The 17,573-nt window shown below is 52.7% G+C and overlaps 6 protein-coding genes across 6 annotated transcripts; 3 read left to right on the top strand and 3 right to left on the bottom strand.

Moving 5' to 3' along the window:
- Positions 1-1,569: 1,569 nt before the first annotated feature.
- A1O1_03331 (uncharacterized protein) lies at positions 1,570-3,042 on the top strand (the record flags this gene model as incomplete). The annotated part of the gene is made up of 7 exons (XM_007724236.1): positions 1,570-1,687; positions 1,802-1,861; positions 1,926-2,042; positions 2,094-2,125; positions 2,176-2,293; positions 2,346-2,542; positions 2,593-3,042. The coding sequence occupies 7 exons, from the start codon at positions 1,570-1,572 to the stop codon at positions 3,040-3,042; spliced, it is 1,092 nt and encodes a 363-aa protein (XP_007722426.1).
- Positions 3,043-3,731: 689 nt separating this feature from the next.
- On the bottom strand, positions 3,732-5,592 carry A1O1_03330 (uncharacterized protein; the record flags this gene model as incomplete). The annotated part of the gene is made up of 3 exons (XM_007724235.1): positions 3,732-5,279; positions 5,386-5,495; positions 5,556-5,592. 3 exons carry the CDS (start codon positions 5,590-5,592, stop codon positions 3,732-3,734), a joined length of 1,695 nt encoding a protein of 564 aa, XP_007722425.1.
- A 917-nt stretch (positions 5,593-6,509) lies between these two features.
- A1O1_03329 (uncharacterized protein) lies at positions 6,510-9,931 on the bottom strand (the record flags this gene model as incomplete). Its single annotated transcript, XM_007724234.1, has 2 exons — positions 6,510-7,386; positions 7,440-9,931. 2 exons carry the CDS (start codon positions 9,929-9,931, stop codon positions 6,510-6,512), a joined length of 3,369 nt encoding a protein of 1,122 aa, XP_007722424.1.
- Positions 9,932-11,356: 1,425 nt separating this feature from the next.
- On the bottom strand, positions 11,357-11,827 carry A1O1_03328 (uncharacterized protein; the record flags this gene model as incomplete). The annotated part of the gene is made up of 1 exon (XM_007724233.1): positions 11,357-11,827. The coding sequence occupies one exon, from the start codon at positions 11,825-11,827 to the stop codon at positions 11,357-11,359; it is 471 nt and encodes a 156-aa protein (XP_007722423.1).
- A 935-nt stretch (positions 11,828-12,762) lies between these two features.
- On the top strand, positions 12,763-13,860 carry A1O1_03327 (uncharacterized protein; the record flags this gene model as incomplete). The annotated part of the gene is made up of 1 exon (XM_007724232.1): positions 12,763-13,860. One exon carries the CDS (start codon positions 12,763-12,765, stop codon positions 13,858-13,860), a length of 1,098 nt encoding a protein of 365 aa, XP_007722422.1.
- Positions 13,861-14,754: 894 nt separating this feature from the next.
- Positions 14,755-17,140, top strand: A1O1_03326 (carboxylesterase 2; the record flags this gene model as incomplete). Its single annotated transcript, XM_007724231.1, has 10 exons — positions 14,755-14,960; positions 15,012-15,348; positions 15,400-15,474; positions 15,523-15,607; positions 15,655-15,722; positions 15,770-16,002; positions 16,060-16,387; positions 16,438-16,570; positions 16,677-16,879; positions 16,967-17,140. 10 exons carry the CDS (start codon positions 14,755-14,757, stop codon positions 17,138-17,140), a joined length of 1,842 nt encoding a protein of 613 aa, XP_007722421.1.
- Positions 17,141-17,573: the final 433 nt, after the last annotated feature.

Raw genomic sequence — 17,573 nt, 5'->3', positions numbered from 1 at the left:
AGCAAGCAAGCAAGCAAAGGCTCCCGCAGATTCGGGCCAAAGTCCAGGATGCTTTTTGATACTGAGCCAGGATAATAGAACACTGCGACAACAGCAAGGCTGTGCGCTAGGGGTTGGACTAGTGCCTGTGATACAGACTTGGGGCTGGATAAGCATACAGACAATAGATATGTTGGTTGAGTGGTGGTGGCACACAATTAGTAGTTATCACTACCTAGGAGTAAACCATTTAATATACCATGCCGTGGTGGTGGTGGTGGTGGTGGTGGTGGTGGACAGTGGCGCTGGTGACCCCAAGATTATCACATGTCAAACCCCTTTTCCTGTGTTTTCTTTGGGGCAGTGGCTTCTGGGTATAGAATGTTGCGGAACAGCCTCAATGGCACAACATCATTGATGTCTTCTTATTAGACACACTGTAATTGTGTTCGTAGACAGTGCAGTACTATACGAGCAGTGGCACAAATGAGGTCAGAAGGACTGCTTGTCCCGTGCTGTCCTCTATAGTAGTAATGTAGTTAGTAATTGCTATCTGCTACTCTGTACACAGTACGTATTTACACTACTGGCCAGATATGATGTAAGATAATATGGTGGAGCATTGACTGGCTGATATCACTCTTTTGTACCGAGTTAAGTGCGCACGCGATCAAGCTCTTTGTATGGATATTGGACACCGTAGTTAATTGCGGAGAACTTGAATAGAGCGAAGAGAATGAACAAGGTCCTCATACGTAACACAGACTGTCTGACTTGTCAGTGGGCGAAGTGGCCTGGTTTCGGTGGAAGGTTCACGATACACGATCCCAGTACCAGGGTAGCACACGACAGCAGTCCAGCAGCCTGTTGCGTCAGAGGGGAACACTGCACAGTGCACACTTGTCTGCCGTGCCCCGGGTGACATTTCCAGGCATCCACAGTACAGAGGATCAGTAGCCGGCAGGTTAATTCTCAGTTTGTAGCTTACAACAGAGATACAGCAGAGTCCTGGGCATAACTTGCATAGATAATAGACAGACAGAGACGACCAGATAGACAAGCAGATAATTGATCAGGACGTAGGAATCATGAGCGATATAGGCGATGTAGCTCGGAGGCCACTTTTAGTACTAGGTACCGTCGCTGGTAATACTGTGTACAATACGTTGTCAACCCACTTCACTGCTGTGCCCGTCACCACTGACCACTGGAGCTCCTCCCCTCAGCCTGTGCCTGTGAGCCTGCGCCAAACAATCTCGTCACCGCAGTGCCAAACAACCAAGTTTCCTGCATCTAACCTACTACCTTACTACCTCACCTTCCTACCTCTCCTCCTTCATCTGTCCACACAAAACCAAACCACCTTCCACTCCAGAATCGTGCCTGCAAACTTATCTTCTTTCAATCAAGAGCAGTTGATTCATCAATCATCACTCTCGCATCCATCGATTCTTCCCTTTCATTCATACTCCCTCCACCGCTTCCCACCACTGCTTCATATCTCGCACCCACTCCATTACCGCACTTTCTGTGTCTCAACTCAACCACTACGGTATCCCCGTCCAACTGCCTTCACGCGGAACAACAGATATGTCTTCTGCAGACTACCAGCCGTCGTCTGAGCTTCCTACGCACACCGACATGTCTACTGCCGAGACTCCAGCTCCCACCACCAATGGTGCCACAATGAAGGACACTCTGGTCGACAGTAAGGTATGCAAGCTTGACCCTGGACGCCTTCTACAGCTCCTACATGTGCTAACAACCTGCAACAGACTTTGAACCTTTCTCTCCTCCTTCTCCGGTACTGATTTTTCTCAAGACGCAGCTGCGGCCGTCAACACCGTGCAGAATCACCCCATCACTCAGAATGTCGTCAATGGTATGATATAATCGAGTTGGAACCCAAATCAGAAAAAGACAGACATAGTAACAACACTCTCTAGGACCCGTTGCAACCTCCATCAAGAACGAGGCCGGTGCCACTGCTTCCGAGTTCAGCAACCTTGCTGGCTCCCGCAAACAACCGTCCTACACTGCCGCCAACGACACCCCTCTCACCCGTACGAAGCCTGGAATCCGAAACCATTTGCACCTTTGCTAACCGGAAGTAGACTACCATTCTTTCTTCTACACCTTGTTGAGCGTAAGTAGCCAAACAGTCCTACACGAACAGGCCTAGCTGACCCGTCATAGTGGAAGAACAAGCGAGCTACCGGTGTCACCTTTGTGTCCCTCGTCGCCTTCATCTTTGCCTGCCGATACCTGCCAATCTTCCGATACCTTCTGAAGATCTCCTGGATGACTCTCGGTGGTATGTCTGCAAAAATACGTTGCTTTCGAATCAGCCACTAACACATATCTAGTCGTTACACTTGCGGAGGCTTCTAGCAAAGCCCTTATGGGATCGAGCGTTGCAGGTGCTGTCCGTCCACGACGATACTACACGATCCCAAAGGAGACTCTCGAGGCCTCATTGGAGGATCTCGAGAACCTGATCAACTTCTTTGTCATTGAGGGTCAGCGCATCGTGTTTGCCGAGAATATTCCGGTGACGGCAACGGTGAGCAATGCGATCTCTCACGGACCTCGACACTTTGCTGACGCACATAGGCTTTCTTGTCCTCGTTCGTTACCTACTATCTTATCAGACTCCTTCCGTTCTGGGGAGTGGCATTGGTTGGAACAGTGGTCGCGTTCCTCGGTCCTTTGGTCTACCTTGAGAACAAGGAATTGATTGATTCTCAACTCCAACATGCTGGGCATATCATCAACCAACAGACTAGCCAGATCAAGGATTTGACGGCCCAGCAGACAAGCAAGGGTTTGGAATCCGTCAAGCAATATACTGGCACCTATGCTGCAAAGGCTCAAGAGGTCGTTGGAAGCGCCAGACAAAAGATTCCCTCCCCAACTGCCACCAAATCTGTCAACGAGGCGGATTTCCCAGCGGCACCAAAGTCCGACTTCTCATCCTCGGTCGAGGCACCAAAGTCCGACTTCGCATCCTCAGTTGAGGCACCAAAGACCGGGAGCGAACGCGAACCGCTCATTGCAGCTTAAAGGGTCAGTTGGTGTGATGGCTGCATGACGTGCAAGTTGCACCGGGCCCAATGCCCGCACTACAGCCACACATTGCTGCAGGAAGACCTGATCAGGGTCAACCAAATGCGGATCAGGCAAGAATGACGTTCTGTGACGTTGACGAGTGTGTACCTTTACGGCAAAGCAGTCGACGCTGCCGAGTGTCGGAGTATCTGGGGTTTCATGGCTGGAGAGCTGGACGAGCAAGAGCAACTGCAGCTAGGGTGAGTCCCTGCAGTTGTCCAGGAACAAAAGTGAAGTCAAAAGGCTGCCTTGCAAAGCTCTAATGTATGATAGACAGCAAGCATGAATTTGGCAGTCTAGGAATAGCATGCCTATTGTTTTTTGTCTGTATCGGAGTGGGTGACCGTCGTGCGAGCACATGCCCTTTTAGTGTTCTCTCCATGTCAAAACACGCAAGAGGACCATCACTTCGACTTGTAGGAATGACATCCAAAGGTTTTGTTTGTCCATGAAACACGGAGCATGACCAGCCCCGGCGTTGGCTTTGGCCATCTCGACAAGAAACTGTTAAGTTTGACACTCACATGAGGTTGCTACGTACGTTTCGATTATATCCAGGAAGGCGGTACTGCGTCTTGCTTCAGATGTCTTGGTTGTTCCGATAGAATCCCACTGCAGTAGATGCAAAGAGTTTTCTTGGGAGGTTACAGGTGTGCCCTGACCCTTCCATCCCGGACGACATGGCCTTTCTTTCCCTGTTTGGCCATGTCTCTCAAAACACGTCGAAGAATCTTTCCACTCGGCGACTTTGGAATTTCATCCACGACCTCAACCTCCAGAATCCACTTGTGCCTGACCTTCTTGTCCTGGACGTACTCGATGAGCTTCTTTCCCACGCCCTCGGGGTCGGACCGCTTCGACTGGATCAGCACCACATATGCCTTGGGCCGTTCGCCCGAGTAGTCGTCGGGGATGCCCAGAACAGCGACGTCCTCGACATCCGGGTGGCCCAGGAGGAGATCCTCCAGCTCCGCGGGCGCGACCCCGATGCCCTTGACCTTGATCATCTCCTTCAGCCGGTCAGTGATGGTGATCAGGCCCTCCTCGTCAACGGAGCCGATATCGCCGGTATGCAGGAAGCCATCCTGGTCGAACGTCTCCTCTGTGGCCTTCCGGTTGTTGAGATAGCCCATGACGATCTGCGGCCCACGAGCCCAGATCTCGCCGGGCTCGTTCAGCCCGCACTCGTTGCCTGTCTCCGGCTCGACAATCTTGACTTCGGTCGATGCCACGACCGTGCCGACGCGGACTGCATATTTGTAGTCGTATTTGGAGGGCGGATGGGCCGTGATGCACGAACATGACTCGGTCATGCCGTAGCCCTGCTTGAAGCCCGTGCCCGGGAAGCGCCTCTTGAGCAACTCCAGGATCTCGGCCGACAGGGGCGCCGCGCCCGAAGAGAACCGCTTCAGGGTGCTTAGATCGTACTTGCGCAGTGTTCCTTCGTCACGGACCATGCGGATGAGGATGGGCGGGACCAGCAGCATCTCCTCGAGTTTGTATTCCTGCACTGTTGCGAGCATCGAGTCCATCGAGAAGCTTGGAAGCATGTAGACGTTCGCATTGAGAATGACCGGCAGGTGTAACTGATGGACGAGACCCGTGATGTGGAACAGAGGGAGCACGGCCAGGATCCGGCGCAAGGTATCCGGAGTGATCTGTTGGATCTGCAGACACTGTGCGATCACATTGGAATGTGCAATCATGACGGCTTTCGGCAGTCCTGTCGTTCCGCTGCTAAAGGACAAGAACCCGCACACATCCTTGTTCTTCTTGCCTGGTGGCAGTCTGAACGGCTCAACCTGACCATCGGACCCATACGACTTGCCTAGCTCCAGCAGCTCAGACATGGTGGTGAACCCCGGCATTTGGCCCTCAAGCAGAAACACTCGTTCTTGCGGGATCCCGGCGTCTCGGGCGGCGGCCGCGGCAACTTGCATACTGCCCGGGACGGTGAAGAGAAACTTGGCCTCGGCCGTCTTCAAGGCATAGGTCATCTCCTCGACATTGTAGGCCGGCGACGCTCCGGACACGACGCCGCCCGCCCGCAGAGTGCCGAACATGGCGCAAGGATACCACACCGTGTTGGGGGAGAAGAGAGCCACCGTCTGCCCTGGTTGGAGCCCATATTTCCGGACCAGCGCTGTCGAAAGGTGCGTGGTATGTCCCTTCAAGTCGGCGTAACTGAGATGCTAGAGACAAAGTGTCAGTATCTGGACTCAAGCAGACATAAGCCCACTGAAGACGAGATTGCCCCACCCCCCCCCCCCCAAAATAAAATACATCAAGAACACACACCTCTTTGGTAACTGCGTTGGTATACCCCTGGATCTCTTCAGGCTTGTAATTCCGCAGCGGGCTGTATTCGGACTCGAACAGCCATGTCCAGACGGGCAGATGCCAGGGCACTACAGCATTTCTTCTATCAGCCACTATCCGAGAGGGTTAGGCCAGGTCGAGAGACTAACCGTCAATGGGCGGTTGCTGGGATTTGAAGATAGGCATCTCAGGACGGGTCGGATGTCAGGCGAGGGCAAAGGGGATGAAGGACAACAGAGAGAAATTGAGTTCACTGGTGAATACCACGACGTTTTCAAGAGAGAAACAGGGCAAGGAGCACATAATAGCCCTCCAGGTTGGAAAGCCGTTGAGCCGTTGAGCCATTGAACTGGCCGACCCTTCAACCTCACATCGCACCTCGATCGGTCAGGGTCAACCGCATATCCTCGGGCATCGAGAGTTCAGGGACATCATCACGGGGCTCCCTAGGCCCTTCACAGGAAGTCCTCGGCCCCATTTTTGAGTGGTAGATGCGGAGAGGAGAAGCGACCTTGGTAGAGAGGTAGTACGTAGAGGACGAGGAGTAGGAGTAACTGCGGCGGTGCAGTGGTAGTAGTGGTCAGTTCGGTACGGAGAAGTACTGCGTTACTTCAGATGGAGATTCGGATGCGGGGAAAAGGCGGAGACAGAAGACCACGTGATTGTCGGCCCCGTAGCGTCCAGGTTCATTCAGCCTCGCCAGTTCGCCATAATTACTACATAATGAAGAACTATATTAGCAATTACACCGGTAGAACACCTCACAATGTAGTTGAACGGTAATGGAGACGGGAAAAGAAAGCGGAAATTAGACTGAATTCGACGACTAGAATGAATGTCAACGCCTGCTCATTATGAGTCCCATGTCCCGCCGCTAGCCAACCGAACGCCAGAGCCCATTGAATCCGTAGTATCCAGCAGTGAAGACAACTAGTTGTTCTTACCAATGCAGCGCCGTCCCGCCAGTACCCAGCCCATAAGCTCCCATCCCGAGTTTCTCTGGCATGATCTTGTCGTCAGGATTTTCTAGTGAATGCACGCGTGTTGCTCAGCCTTCTCCCATCGTTGCCGAGCTCTCATCTCGTCCAACCGACATCTTCATCTCAGCCGATAAGACGGAATGTCTCCACACCCATGGTCGGAGTCTCCACTTGATGATCTCGTGGAACACCTTCCTGCTTCCGTCGGGCATAGAAACCTCGACACTCGTTCAGAACCTGGGTCCATTCTGCCAGCGCCCGTCCGCTGTACCGAGCTGTATTCATTTCACAGGGTTGCGGTTTCAGGGGTCGGACTTCTGCCACCTTCGACCCCGTCCTAGAGTCGCTGCCGGTGCTGCTTCCACTGCCACTGCTTTCAGAGCTCTGTCGTGATCGAAGTATCGTCTCTGCATTATGTGGTAGTTGCGGCGCTGCCAACTCTCGGTTGGGAGTTCTCCGATCGAGGTTCTGAGGCGTAGAGCACATTTCCAACGAGAACTTGAAGGAGAAAGGCTGATGTGGAGGAGTGACTGGCCGGTAAGCCCTAGCCGCAGTAATAGCACCATTTGGGTCGGGAATGCTATCGCTGCTCGTCGTCACACCAATCTCCTCCGGGCTGCCTGGAGGAGTCACCTCGCCAGGGCGGTTGTTTCCGGGACTGACGCCAAAGACGTTCAGGCCACGAAATAGGCTCCATCGTTTCTTGACCCCTGGCCGTGGTTCATCGGCGGACGGAATGGTGCTCAGCACAGATGAATGGTTCTGATAAGGAGAGCCCTGGGTGACTATTGCCGAAGGAAAGTGATTCGCAAAGTTCGTCCGAGATGCCGACAGGATCGGCTGGCTATCGGTGCGGAGAATGACGAGGACGCGGTTTGGTGCCGGCGAACAAGGAGCCGAGGATGGCGGCAGTAGGCCTCGCATCTCTGCTTCCGCGGCGAGGTATTGATAATGTGCCCAGCACTTGTTCAATCGCAGTGCCAATGTTTCCAGGATCTGCCTGTAGTGATTGCGTTAGTTTCATAAGTCGGGTGGTACAGGTGTGCTACTTACAGATCTAGCTCCGTAACCTCCCCATCATATCTCGCCATCTTCCAACACAACAGTCGGTAGAAGTAGTGGCGAACCATTGGCGACCAGTGGCAAAAGTTCCGTTCGAAGATGTCAGCATCCAAGAGCCAGTCTAGGACAAGGTCGCGCTTTCTGTCTTCATTAAGAATTAAAATAGACCATGTACTGTACAAGAACGCGATCAATCGTATCTGTGTCAGGCTGGTGTGACTCTGCATCATTCGCTTCCAGACTTGTAGCCAGAATGGCCAGTCAAGCACTGCGGTGTCGCCGTAGCTCTGCCTATACCGCAACATGATAGGAAGCACTTCTTCCATGAAATCACAAATAACAAAACATGCTTCGTTGTTGTACAAGGAGATGTTGCGCGTGGCGGCTTTGATGATGATGTCGAATGACCCCATAAACAGACTGCGGAAGAAGGAAAGTTCGGGCTTCGTATCGCCAAGCACATCTCTCAGCAGAATGATGAGTCGGTTCTCTGCAATGGACCGGGAAGCGTTTGCCATGGTCATGGGCAACGGAGCCATGGCATCTGTTTGTTCCATGCGATAGCCTGCGCCCGAAGAGTAGTTGTCGACCACATTCTGTCCCGCCTGTCGATAGATGGTCGTCTCGAGGACCACCAGTGTCTGTGCCCATACTGGGACGAGACCAGGTACACCGGCGCGATCTTTCATTGGTATGTCTTCGGGAAGGAATTCGGAGATCAGAAGATGGTATTGCTTGGTGAAAGAGAAGAACAGGTCACTGTCTCGCCCTGACCATCGAGTAACCCAGTTTGGGCCCCAACTCACGTCCTTCCATCCTGGAGGGAGCTGGCCTCGCTGTTGAAGGTGGCGCCAGAGACTTGCTTGGGAAGAGACAGACAGGCTTCGGACTGGAGGCGGGAAGTGTCTGGTTAGCGTGCTTGAGATGAGGTCCAACCTGTCGCCATGACTGATGCCTAGCTCGGTGAATATTCGTCTCAGCGTGCCAGATGGTAGACGCCAGGACCTGACAAGCATGTCTGCCACACCAGGACAGAAAAAGAACGCATAGGCACAAGCTTTCCCTGCAAATGTAACGAGGCTTGCCGGCGCAGCCCGCAGGGACAGTTTTTCAATCACAAATGCCATTTGCGAGAGCAGATTCTGGACAAAAGTGTTCCGGACGTTCTGGTGAATAGTATCGACCAGGAAGTCCGCCTCTTCCGATTCAAGAGAATTGGTCGACTTGGATTTTGATATCGAATTCTGCGGCGGAGACTCCCCGGGGACCGAAGTAATCCCCGGCACTCTCCACTCAGGTCGCAACATGATCATAGTAGCTGACTCCAAAAACGCCGGCCTATCTGTCCCGGAGATCGCCTGGTTGTTCGTGCCATGCAGCATTTCAAGCAACCCGGTCCACCACTTATTCAAGATGGCAACGCGGCGGTCCAGGTCCTCGGCTCGAAGACGTTGATTGGAAGGATGCTGGGCATATTTGATCAAGAATGGCTGTAGAGTAGTGCGCAGCAGCTTTGCCTTTTGCAAACTCGTCTTCGATTGAAAACTGGCGTATTCGCCGTCAAGTGCCCGGAAAGCGGACCATAGCGGATCTTTCTTCTTGCCGACTTCGATCCCAAGAGTGGCCAGGCGCTCTGAAGAGTATGACGCGGGCAATGGTGGTACTTTGCCCAAAGAGATTCTCGAATGGGATTTCTCATTTGAGAGCTCACTCTTCAGCGACATCGACGACGAGTTCCTCGATATGTGTTTGGGGCTGTTGCCAGGTTTGCTCTTGATTTTCGTGGACTCACGTCGGATACCATTACTCTTGGCCTGCACTTTTGTGTCAAGCGGGAACAGAGATCCATCCCCTGGCTGGGTTGAGGTGCCAGAGGCGCATGAAGGCATCGGGTCCTGGACACCCTTCGGAGTCGTGGCAGGGATTTTGGCTTTAGCCGGCGACCAACTCCTATTCCTCTCGAGCCGATCACCCTGTTTGTGTACAGGGGAAGAAGACCGTGACGAAGAGCCCACCCAGGATTTGCGAGCCAGTGAGCGGATAGTACCAGTAACCGACCCTCTCAGGCCTTTGGGCTGTTGCTCCTCTTTCTCAGAGGAAGATTTCCTACTTTCGCGAGGCTGACTGTCTTCGTCGTCCGGAGACAACGAAAAGATCGCGCTCGACATCCTTCTCTTCGCCTTCCTCGAAGCCCGGCGGAACAGCTCCAGGTTGGCAGAATTGGCGAGTTCGTTCACCTTGGTTGTGGAGTCAGGCGGCAGTGGGAGGACGTTTTCCGAGAAGGTTCGCTTGATAGACGGGGTAGGGATATCCTTTCCTGTTTCCAGCGCAGGTATGTAGGTGTAGCTTGCCGACCGGGTCAGATCCGTTGAGGGACCGTCTTGGATCAGTTCAGAGGAGGGAAGAGAAGTGGTAGAATGGACGGAGTTCAAGGCATGAACAGGCAGCGCGGGCATGATCTGCCCCTCGATATGTGCAGACATCGCGGGCAGCCTTGCGTAGATATGGACGGGGCTTCACCGCTATCACAGTTGCTCGGGCTATATGTGACTTCTTCTTTCTGACACCCGCCATCAGACATGGGCGGTAGTGAGGGTAAACATCGGCCGGAGAGAGAAGAACCAGAGGCTCTGGGGAGTGTCGGGAGGATCGGATAACGCTGAGCTGGATGTGGTGATTGCTTGACGACTGGGACAATAGGAAGAGGATATAAAAGCACAAATACCCAAGACACCCAACAAGGAAGAAAAGAAGAATGACACGAACGAAGGACACATGTGAACAGGTGTAGAGCGAGCGACGACGGGTGCATGAAGATCTCGAAAGGTGAGCCCAGCTGCATATTGTGGAAATGAACCTTGATTCCAATCAGGGTGGAGGTCGCAGGCGCAGCGTCCGGGGCTTGAACGGGTGAAGGACACCATCGGCGTCATCAACCGCCGGTGCCTCTAGGTGCCTTTGAGCATCTGGGCTGATACAGGCGTTGAAACTTCAGGGATCGCTCAATAGTGCAGATTACTTTGCTCGCGTCCCGGACGGCGCTGCGAGACTCTTCCTCTTATATCGGAGTTTCTTTCTCTCCCTAGAAACATGCCACAGTCACAAAGCGTCATCTTTCCCGCAACCCTTAAAACATGCCAGTAAGCCGCGCACGTACCCGCTCGTCGCTCCTCGGCACATCATCCAGGACCTCGAAGTTTGATCTTTGTGTGTAACGGCCAGAGGTCCACCTGATTCATTTTGCTACGGTACACGTCCAGCCTTCGAGCTACGCTTTTCGCTTTCCACGGCTCGCGCCAGGCAATAAGACGGCGGAGGTAGCCTGGCAAGTCTTTAGGTTCTTACAATGCCAGCTTCGGACACGGCGTACAGATAGACGAGAATTCTGATGACACGCGCATCGGCCGCGGTCTGTGGCGCGGCGGACATTGGCATACATGGGTGTTTGACACCTTATCAGTTGACGGCCTATAAGACTCCTTCCTTTGCCCGTGTCGGTTAGTATTATCATAGACACAAGTCCCGCATTGCAGGGAAGTCCGAATCCGCCCACATCTGTCCCGAATGCATGAAGATGCAGAAGGACATGATTCGGGATTGCAAGGCTCCTACTAGATGTAGTCGCAGGGAGTCGGCCAAGATTGGCCCATGGTAAGGGAATCCCTTTTCCAAGGCCATGATTCGGTAGATGATGTTAGTAGTATCGCTGGCTGCATAGATATGCACATCCATAGTATATATGGTGCGTTCAACAACACGGTTCAAGGCTCGGAGGGACTGTATATTGGTATGCTCTTCTTTGGTATTGCACAGCGACCAGCCCAATACAACTGCATTGAATGGTATTTTATTTCATTCCCGTATGTGCTTGCACGAGCATTCTAGTTGAACCGAGGCCTCCCGGGCGATCAATGATGTGCCGGTTCGTCGTCGTCTTCCTCAATATCCTCGAAGAAGTCGTCTTCCGCCTGCGTTTCCCCAGCTGCGCTCTGCCCCTCAATTTCCACGACTTGTTCCTCGTATTCCTTCATTTCGCTGGCAAGATTGGTCTCTTCCGGGGACTGGGGAGGCGGAGGAGGAGCAAATTTCTGGACGTGACCTTCGGCATCCGAGGCCTTTTGTGGGGGAGGCTTGTATGCTCGAAGCTCTTTCAGATACAAATCTTGGATGAGATCGGCTGCAACTGTAAGTAAGTGTGTTGACATAAACGACCGGGTTACGCACGCATCTTCGAGGCTGAGGAAACTGCAAAGCTCCGACGAGGAGTCTGCACCGTTCTGATGCTCGCACGAGCTAGAAGTCGAGCCTGAAATCCTCGTCAATTGTAGCCGCATGGCACTGGATCGGGAACTTACACTGGCTCTTAGGGACTGCGCCATCATTGCTGCTGGGTTCTATGGGGACGGTACAACGGGTGCTCGATTCATCTTGAATGTGAAGCTCGATTCCAGATTGATTCCTGAAGCTCAGTCTCACGCTAGTCCCATTCCGGGACGATAATTTTCACGTGATCATGCCAGCCTCTGACAAACCTCAAAAGGCACCCGCGCCCCATCTCATTTCCATCACCTTCTCTTCCTCATTCTTGCCACCTTTGCATCGCAGAACTCGTCAAATATCATCTCTGGCGACTTCAATTCCATCACAGAAGGGCATACTTGACGAAGCGCACATCCTCGAACGACGAACTGACAGCGGCTTTCGTGTTACGAGATCGTCTTTCATCTGGACTCACGAGACCTTCACTGGTTTTTAAGGTCGAAGTCAGGTCATCGCTCTTCTTGCGCCAGTTCTAATCACCAGCGATCTCTCAAGTCACCAGATTACTTCACGTTTGCCAAAGGTACTTTAGATAGCTAACACGAGCAATGGTTCATTCCTCGTTTGGGTTATCTCATTAACTTGCTGATGACCTGACTGACCTGTGGTTACTGCAGTGTATGACGATCCACGGCTGCAAGTCGACGTCTACACTGCGAACTCGGTGGCTCGAATCAGAGAAAAGCAAATAAAATCGTCCGTTCAATAGACATCACTTCCATTCCATTCGCTGCTCGAAGTGACAACCGAGTGACAACCAACGGCGAGGTGAGGCTCACAACTTCTGTCTGGACAGAACTTGGCCCTGCCGGCCTTCACCTCCGTCACCGCCAAACTGTATTCTCCATTGTTTGTCAAGGCTTTCGCAAACAACCATAACCTAAGAACCTCCTATCACAAAATCAAGAAACGCCAGAATCAGCGCATTCAGGGAAGATTGAGTGGGCACATTACCAAGAGTACAAAGACTTTCTCCGTTACGAAAGAGGGCAAAATGTCAGCCGCCGTTGCTGCTACTGCGGGCATCGAAAACCAACCGCCGGACGCACCAGCATGGCGCGAGAACCTGAATACACATCTCATCTGTCCCGATTGTAAACAAGTGCCCCCGGATTTGATCGAAGAGAACGCGGACACAATCTGCGCCAACTGTGGCATGGTTCTCGCTGAGCGTCTCATCAGTTACGAATCGGAATGGCGCACTTTCAACTCGGATGAAGGCAAAGGCGAGGACCCCAATCGCGTTGGTGAAGTTGATAACGAACTTCTTCTCACCAACAACGCGGGCACAATGATCGGTGGTGGCGGGCCGAATGTATCAAAGGAAACCCGCAAGCTCAAGAAGGCGCAGGCTCTGCAACTTGAAAACAAAGCAGACAAGGCTCTGCAAGCGGCCTACGCGCAAGTTGAGGCTTGGGGAGAGAAGGCCAAGCTCACTGGTCCCGTCAAAACTGCGGCGAAGATGTACTTCAAGCGAGTGTACGAAGCCAATGCCCTTCGAGGCAAACAGACAGATGTCATCCTCGCTGGATGTCTCTTCATCGCTTGCCGTCAGCTCAGAACTCCCCGATCTTTCAACGAAATCTTCGGCTTGACTTCTGTCCCTAAGAAGGAGATTGGCCGCGCCTATAAGAACTTGGAGAAGTTCTTGACCAAAGCAGCCCATGAGAACATTCAGGCTGTTGAAGGCAGTGGAGGCATCGCCAATCGGGAAGTTCTTGAGTATCGCGGTACCCAGTCGACCAAGCCCGAGGACCTTTGTGGCAGGTACTGCAACATGGTCGGGCTGAACTTCAGAGTCGAGTCTATTGCCAAGGCCCTTGCCAAGAAGATCCCAACCATCGAAGGCCTGGCTGGTCGCAGTCCCCTTTCCAACGCCGCCGCTTGTACCTTCTTCGCCAGCTGGCTGATCGGCTTTGGAAAGCCTAGTAAGCAAATTAGCGAGGTCGCAGGAGTGAGCGACGCGACCATCAAACACGCCTACCGGTATCTCCTGCAAGAGAAAGAACGCCTGGTTGAAGACAGCTGGCTCGGTGAACAACCTCCACCTCACGGTGGCTTTGGGGATTTGAAGAACCTTCCAGGGGCATAGATGCCGGATGCTGACAGAGCAGGAGTGCGGAGCATGCCGTTCTAGGACTTCTCCTCGTTGACCACGAGCCAATCCAAGCAGGGATGTCAGCTCCTTGCAGGTGCAGGTGCGATTTCAGTGCATCCTGGCGGCGTTTGTTACTGGTGGCAGGTTGCATGAGGGTATTCCGATCTTGCTTATCTTCGGCATTTGCCATGACGCTGGCACAGGCCCAGTCGTATCTTGTGGCGTTTTCAAGTTATGGCAGGTCTGACCTTTCTTTCTGGGGGGAGCCAGAAGGGGCTGCCCATCGTGTAAAGCCACAGGGCCGTATACTTCATATGGCTTATGAATCAAAGATTCATCTACTAATATTCTTTCGAAGCATCAACATGCTACCGATCTGCTGCTTGTTTGCTTGCCTTCCACTCTAGTGACACCAGCAGCACACGGACCATTCATAGCCAATGCAATATTGTGGTCCGAGTCGGACAAATGCCGGTGAGTGGCTCTGATTGGTCAGCCTCGCGACAAACTACTGAGACTCATGACGTTGCCTTTGCACCTTGCGCAAAGTGCGCAGACACTGGCGAGCTTCCCCATCGCCATACACTTTCTCGTATCCTGGGGCGCCAGTGCCAGTTGAGGTGAGTAGTCCGTCCGGGCCGCCAGCTAGTCAAGCACTTCTACTCCGCATGCTTGTGTCCTCCCGTCTGTGAAGAGGCTGATACCGTTCAGTCATGGCTCATATGCGGTGTGACCATCCTGTCCCGTGCCATCTTCCGTGTCCAAGGTCGATGAAAACGCAGAAAAGCTAGAAAAGCTAGGTACCTACATATATTGCTTGACACAAGTGCCACCTCTTCCGCTCTCACTCAAGGTTCTGTTTTGCGCTGCGCAATCCAGGGCAAGATCATGTTGTCCATACTATTTCCCATCGCTCTCATCCTGGGCACTTGCGCAGCGCGCCCGAAGCTCGAGTACAACCCAGTGCCGTTCACAGCGGCTCTTCAAGCGCGGCAAAGCACACAGAACTCAAGTACTTCGCTGCGGATTGATCTTGGATATGATGTATATGAGGGAATAGCAAATCGCACTTCTAGACTTAACATCTGGAGAGGGTAGGTCGCAATCACGACACCTTATGAGTGTCCGACACTTACACAGAACAGCATACGCTATGCCGCGCCGCCTACGGGCTCGAATCGTTGGCAGGCACCTACGGCACCACCTCAGAATCGGTCCTCAGTTCTCAGTGCCGGCAGTTTCGCACCAATCTGTCCCCAGGGACCCGATGCAAGTACTTCCATTAACGCAGTCAACCAGTCAGGCGCCAGCGAAGACTGTCTTTTCTTGAACGTCTACTCTCCCAGTAATGCGTCCGGGCCCCTTCCTGTCCTCGTCTGGATCCACGGTGGCGGGTATGGTGCCGGTAATGGCAGGCAGGATCTATCATCCATCATCAACGCCAATAACAACAGCTTCGTTGGTGTTGCTATCCAGTATCGGGTTCGTGACATCCATTCCTCTACTACATATCTGTTATCTGATATTCAGCAGCTTGCCGCGTTTGGGTTCTTGTCATCTGATGAAGTGTTCCGAAATGGTGTGGTGAACGCAGGGATTCTTGACCAGGTAGGTTTCGAGTTGCGGATTAACATGCACTCTGCTAACAACCATAAGCATTTCGCCCTGCAGTGGGTGCAATCCTATATAGGACTGTTCGGGGGAAATGCCTCACAGGTGACCATATCTGGAGAGAGCGCTGGTATGTTCAGCATCCTGTTGAGAAGGGCGATCTACTGAGTTCTCTAGGCGGCGGATCCGTCATGCTCCAGGATATGGCTTTTGGTGGGACTCTGGGTCAATCATTATTCACCAACGTAAGGGCTACATCACCTGCCCAAGTCGTGACTGACTCCCGTTCCAGACCATTGCCGCCTCACCTTATTTGCCTATGCAATATGGGTATAAAGACTGGGTTCCTTCTCAAGCGTACTACGCATTCGCAACGCAAGCAGGCTGTGCTCCGAGCCTCCCCTATGGAGCCCATCCCCAGACAATCTTCAATTGTCTAGTGGCAAAGGACACGGACACTTTGATCAATGCAAGTGCGACGATCTCACAGTCTGGAAACATTGGAACTTGGGCTTTTCTTCCTGTGTATGGTCCTTTGGCACGGCCGCTTACTGTCAACATGAGCTAACACTTCCTCCAAAGCACGGATGGCATATTCGTTCAAGATCTCCCAAGTCAACAGCTGCTACGCCGACGGGTAAATGGCAAGAATGCGTTGATTGGAAACAATGCCAATGAAGGCCCGTCTTTCACTCCCCAAAACATCACAACAGAAGAGGACTTGATAGCTTGGTTGCAACTGACATTCCCCCTGTTTACGAATGACGATGTCGCCAAAGTCCTGCTCTACTATCCCAGCTCCAACACCTCAACACACTCAGGTGCACCTTTATATGCCACGTCTGGCGACATGGGAGCGAGCGCACTCAACCAAAGCTCGGTGGCTACAGGACAGCAACAGAGAGCAGATGTGGGTATACCATTCATTGGGATGTCTTATGCTGCTAATCAGCACCCCAGAACATCTACGCCGAAACGACGTTTGTCTGCCCCGCTTATTGGATGGCTATTGCGTACAATGACTACGGAAGGTCGTCGTACAAATACCAATTTTCCGTTTCACCGGCATTGCATGGTGCGGATGTCAGTGGATGTATGTCACGCCTTCAATTGATCTGTGTTCCCCGGGAGCTGCCATCTGCACTTCCAGAACCACCCTGCGGCGTATGTCTGGACTGACTTGGTATTGGGATGTCCAGATTTTGGTCCGCTAGCCCCCAACATCGGCCCGGATCTTGCTCTCGCGGTTCGACAAATCTGGGGAAATTTCATAACAACGAACAACCCCAGCATACCATCGACTATCGCAAATGGTGCCTCGTCGAATTTGTCGTCGTCAAATGATGCGAGTACTTGGCCCCAGTTCTCCATGTACTCCCCATACCAGATCAATTTGAACCAGGTAAGTCGACTCTGAACGATCTCGATCATTGTATCGGGAGACATGGTGGCTGTCACGTGGAGCTGACGACCTGGCCTCCTTTTTCAGACCGGGGGAACGCCTTTCTCGATAAACATTAACCAGATTGGACACAATATCACCGAGTACGGCATGCCAGGTCTGCAGAACAACATCACGCTGGTCAACGCCTGGACCTGGGAGGCGGGACGAGGCTATCGGTGCGACTTCTGGCGTAGTATGGGCGGCATCGTGCCCGAGTGATTAGGGTGTGTAATTCCGTCCGTCTTCTTATGGATGGAAGACAGACTGATTCGGTGCTTTCGACAGGTGGTGATGCCATATGCTCAGGGAGGGTGTAAATATGTTCTTTACCCTTTTGGGGCCCATCTGATATTGCGGCTGGGCATGAAAGGAATCAGAAAAGCAACCGATGTCTAGTATGGGAGCGTATCTTAGGTTTCATAAGACTGACATCGTGGACGTCTAAGGTCCCGAGGTCATCTAATAGCAGTACAAATGACCTCATCCCCATCACAAGGCGAGAACTGGGGTACTAAGTTAGTAGTCCACTTACCAAGCACGACCGTATACGCGCTTTGTGCAGTATATCAACTCCAGCTGACTTTCCGCAATCGTCCCTCGTGCTTCCTGTCCGGTGAACGCGAGTAGATCGCATGCAACAGACAATCTCAGC

The sequence above is a fragment of the Capronia coronata genome (genome assembly GCF_000585585.1).
Source record: "Capronia coronata CBS 617.96 chromosome Unknown acBCG-supercont1.3, whole genome shotgun sequence".
In the NCBI taxonomy this organism is placed as follows: domain Eukaryota; kingdom Fungi; phylum Ascomycota; class Eurotiomycetes; order Chaetothyriales; family Herpotrichiellaceae; genus Capronia; species Capronia coronata.
The sequence above is the reverse complement of the archived record's forward strand: the minus strand, read 5'-3'. Positions and strand labels throughout refer to the sequence as shown.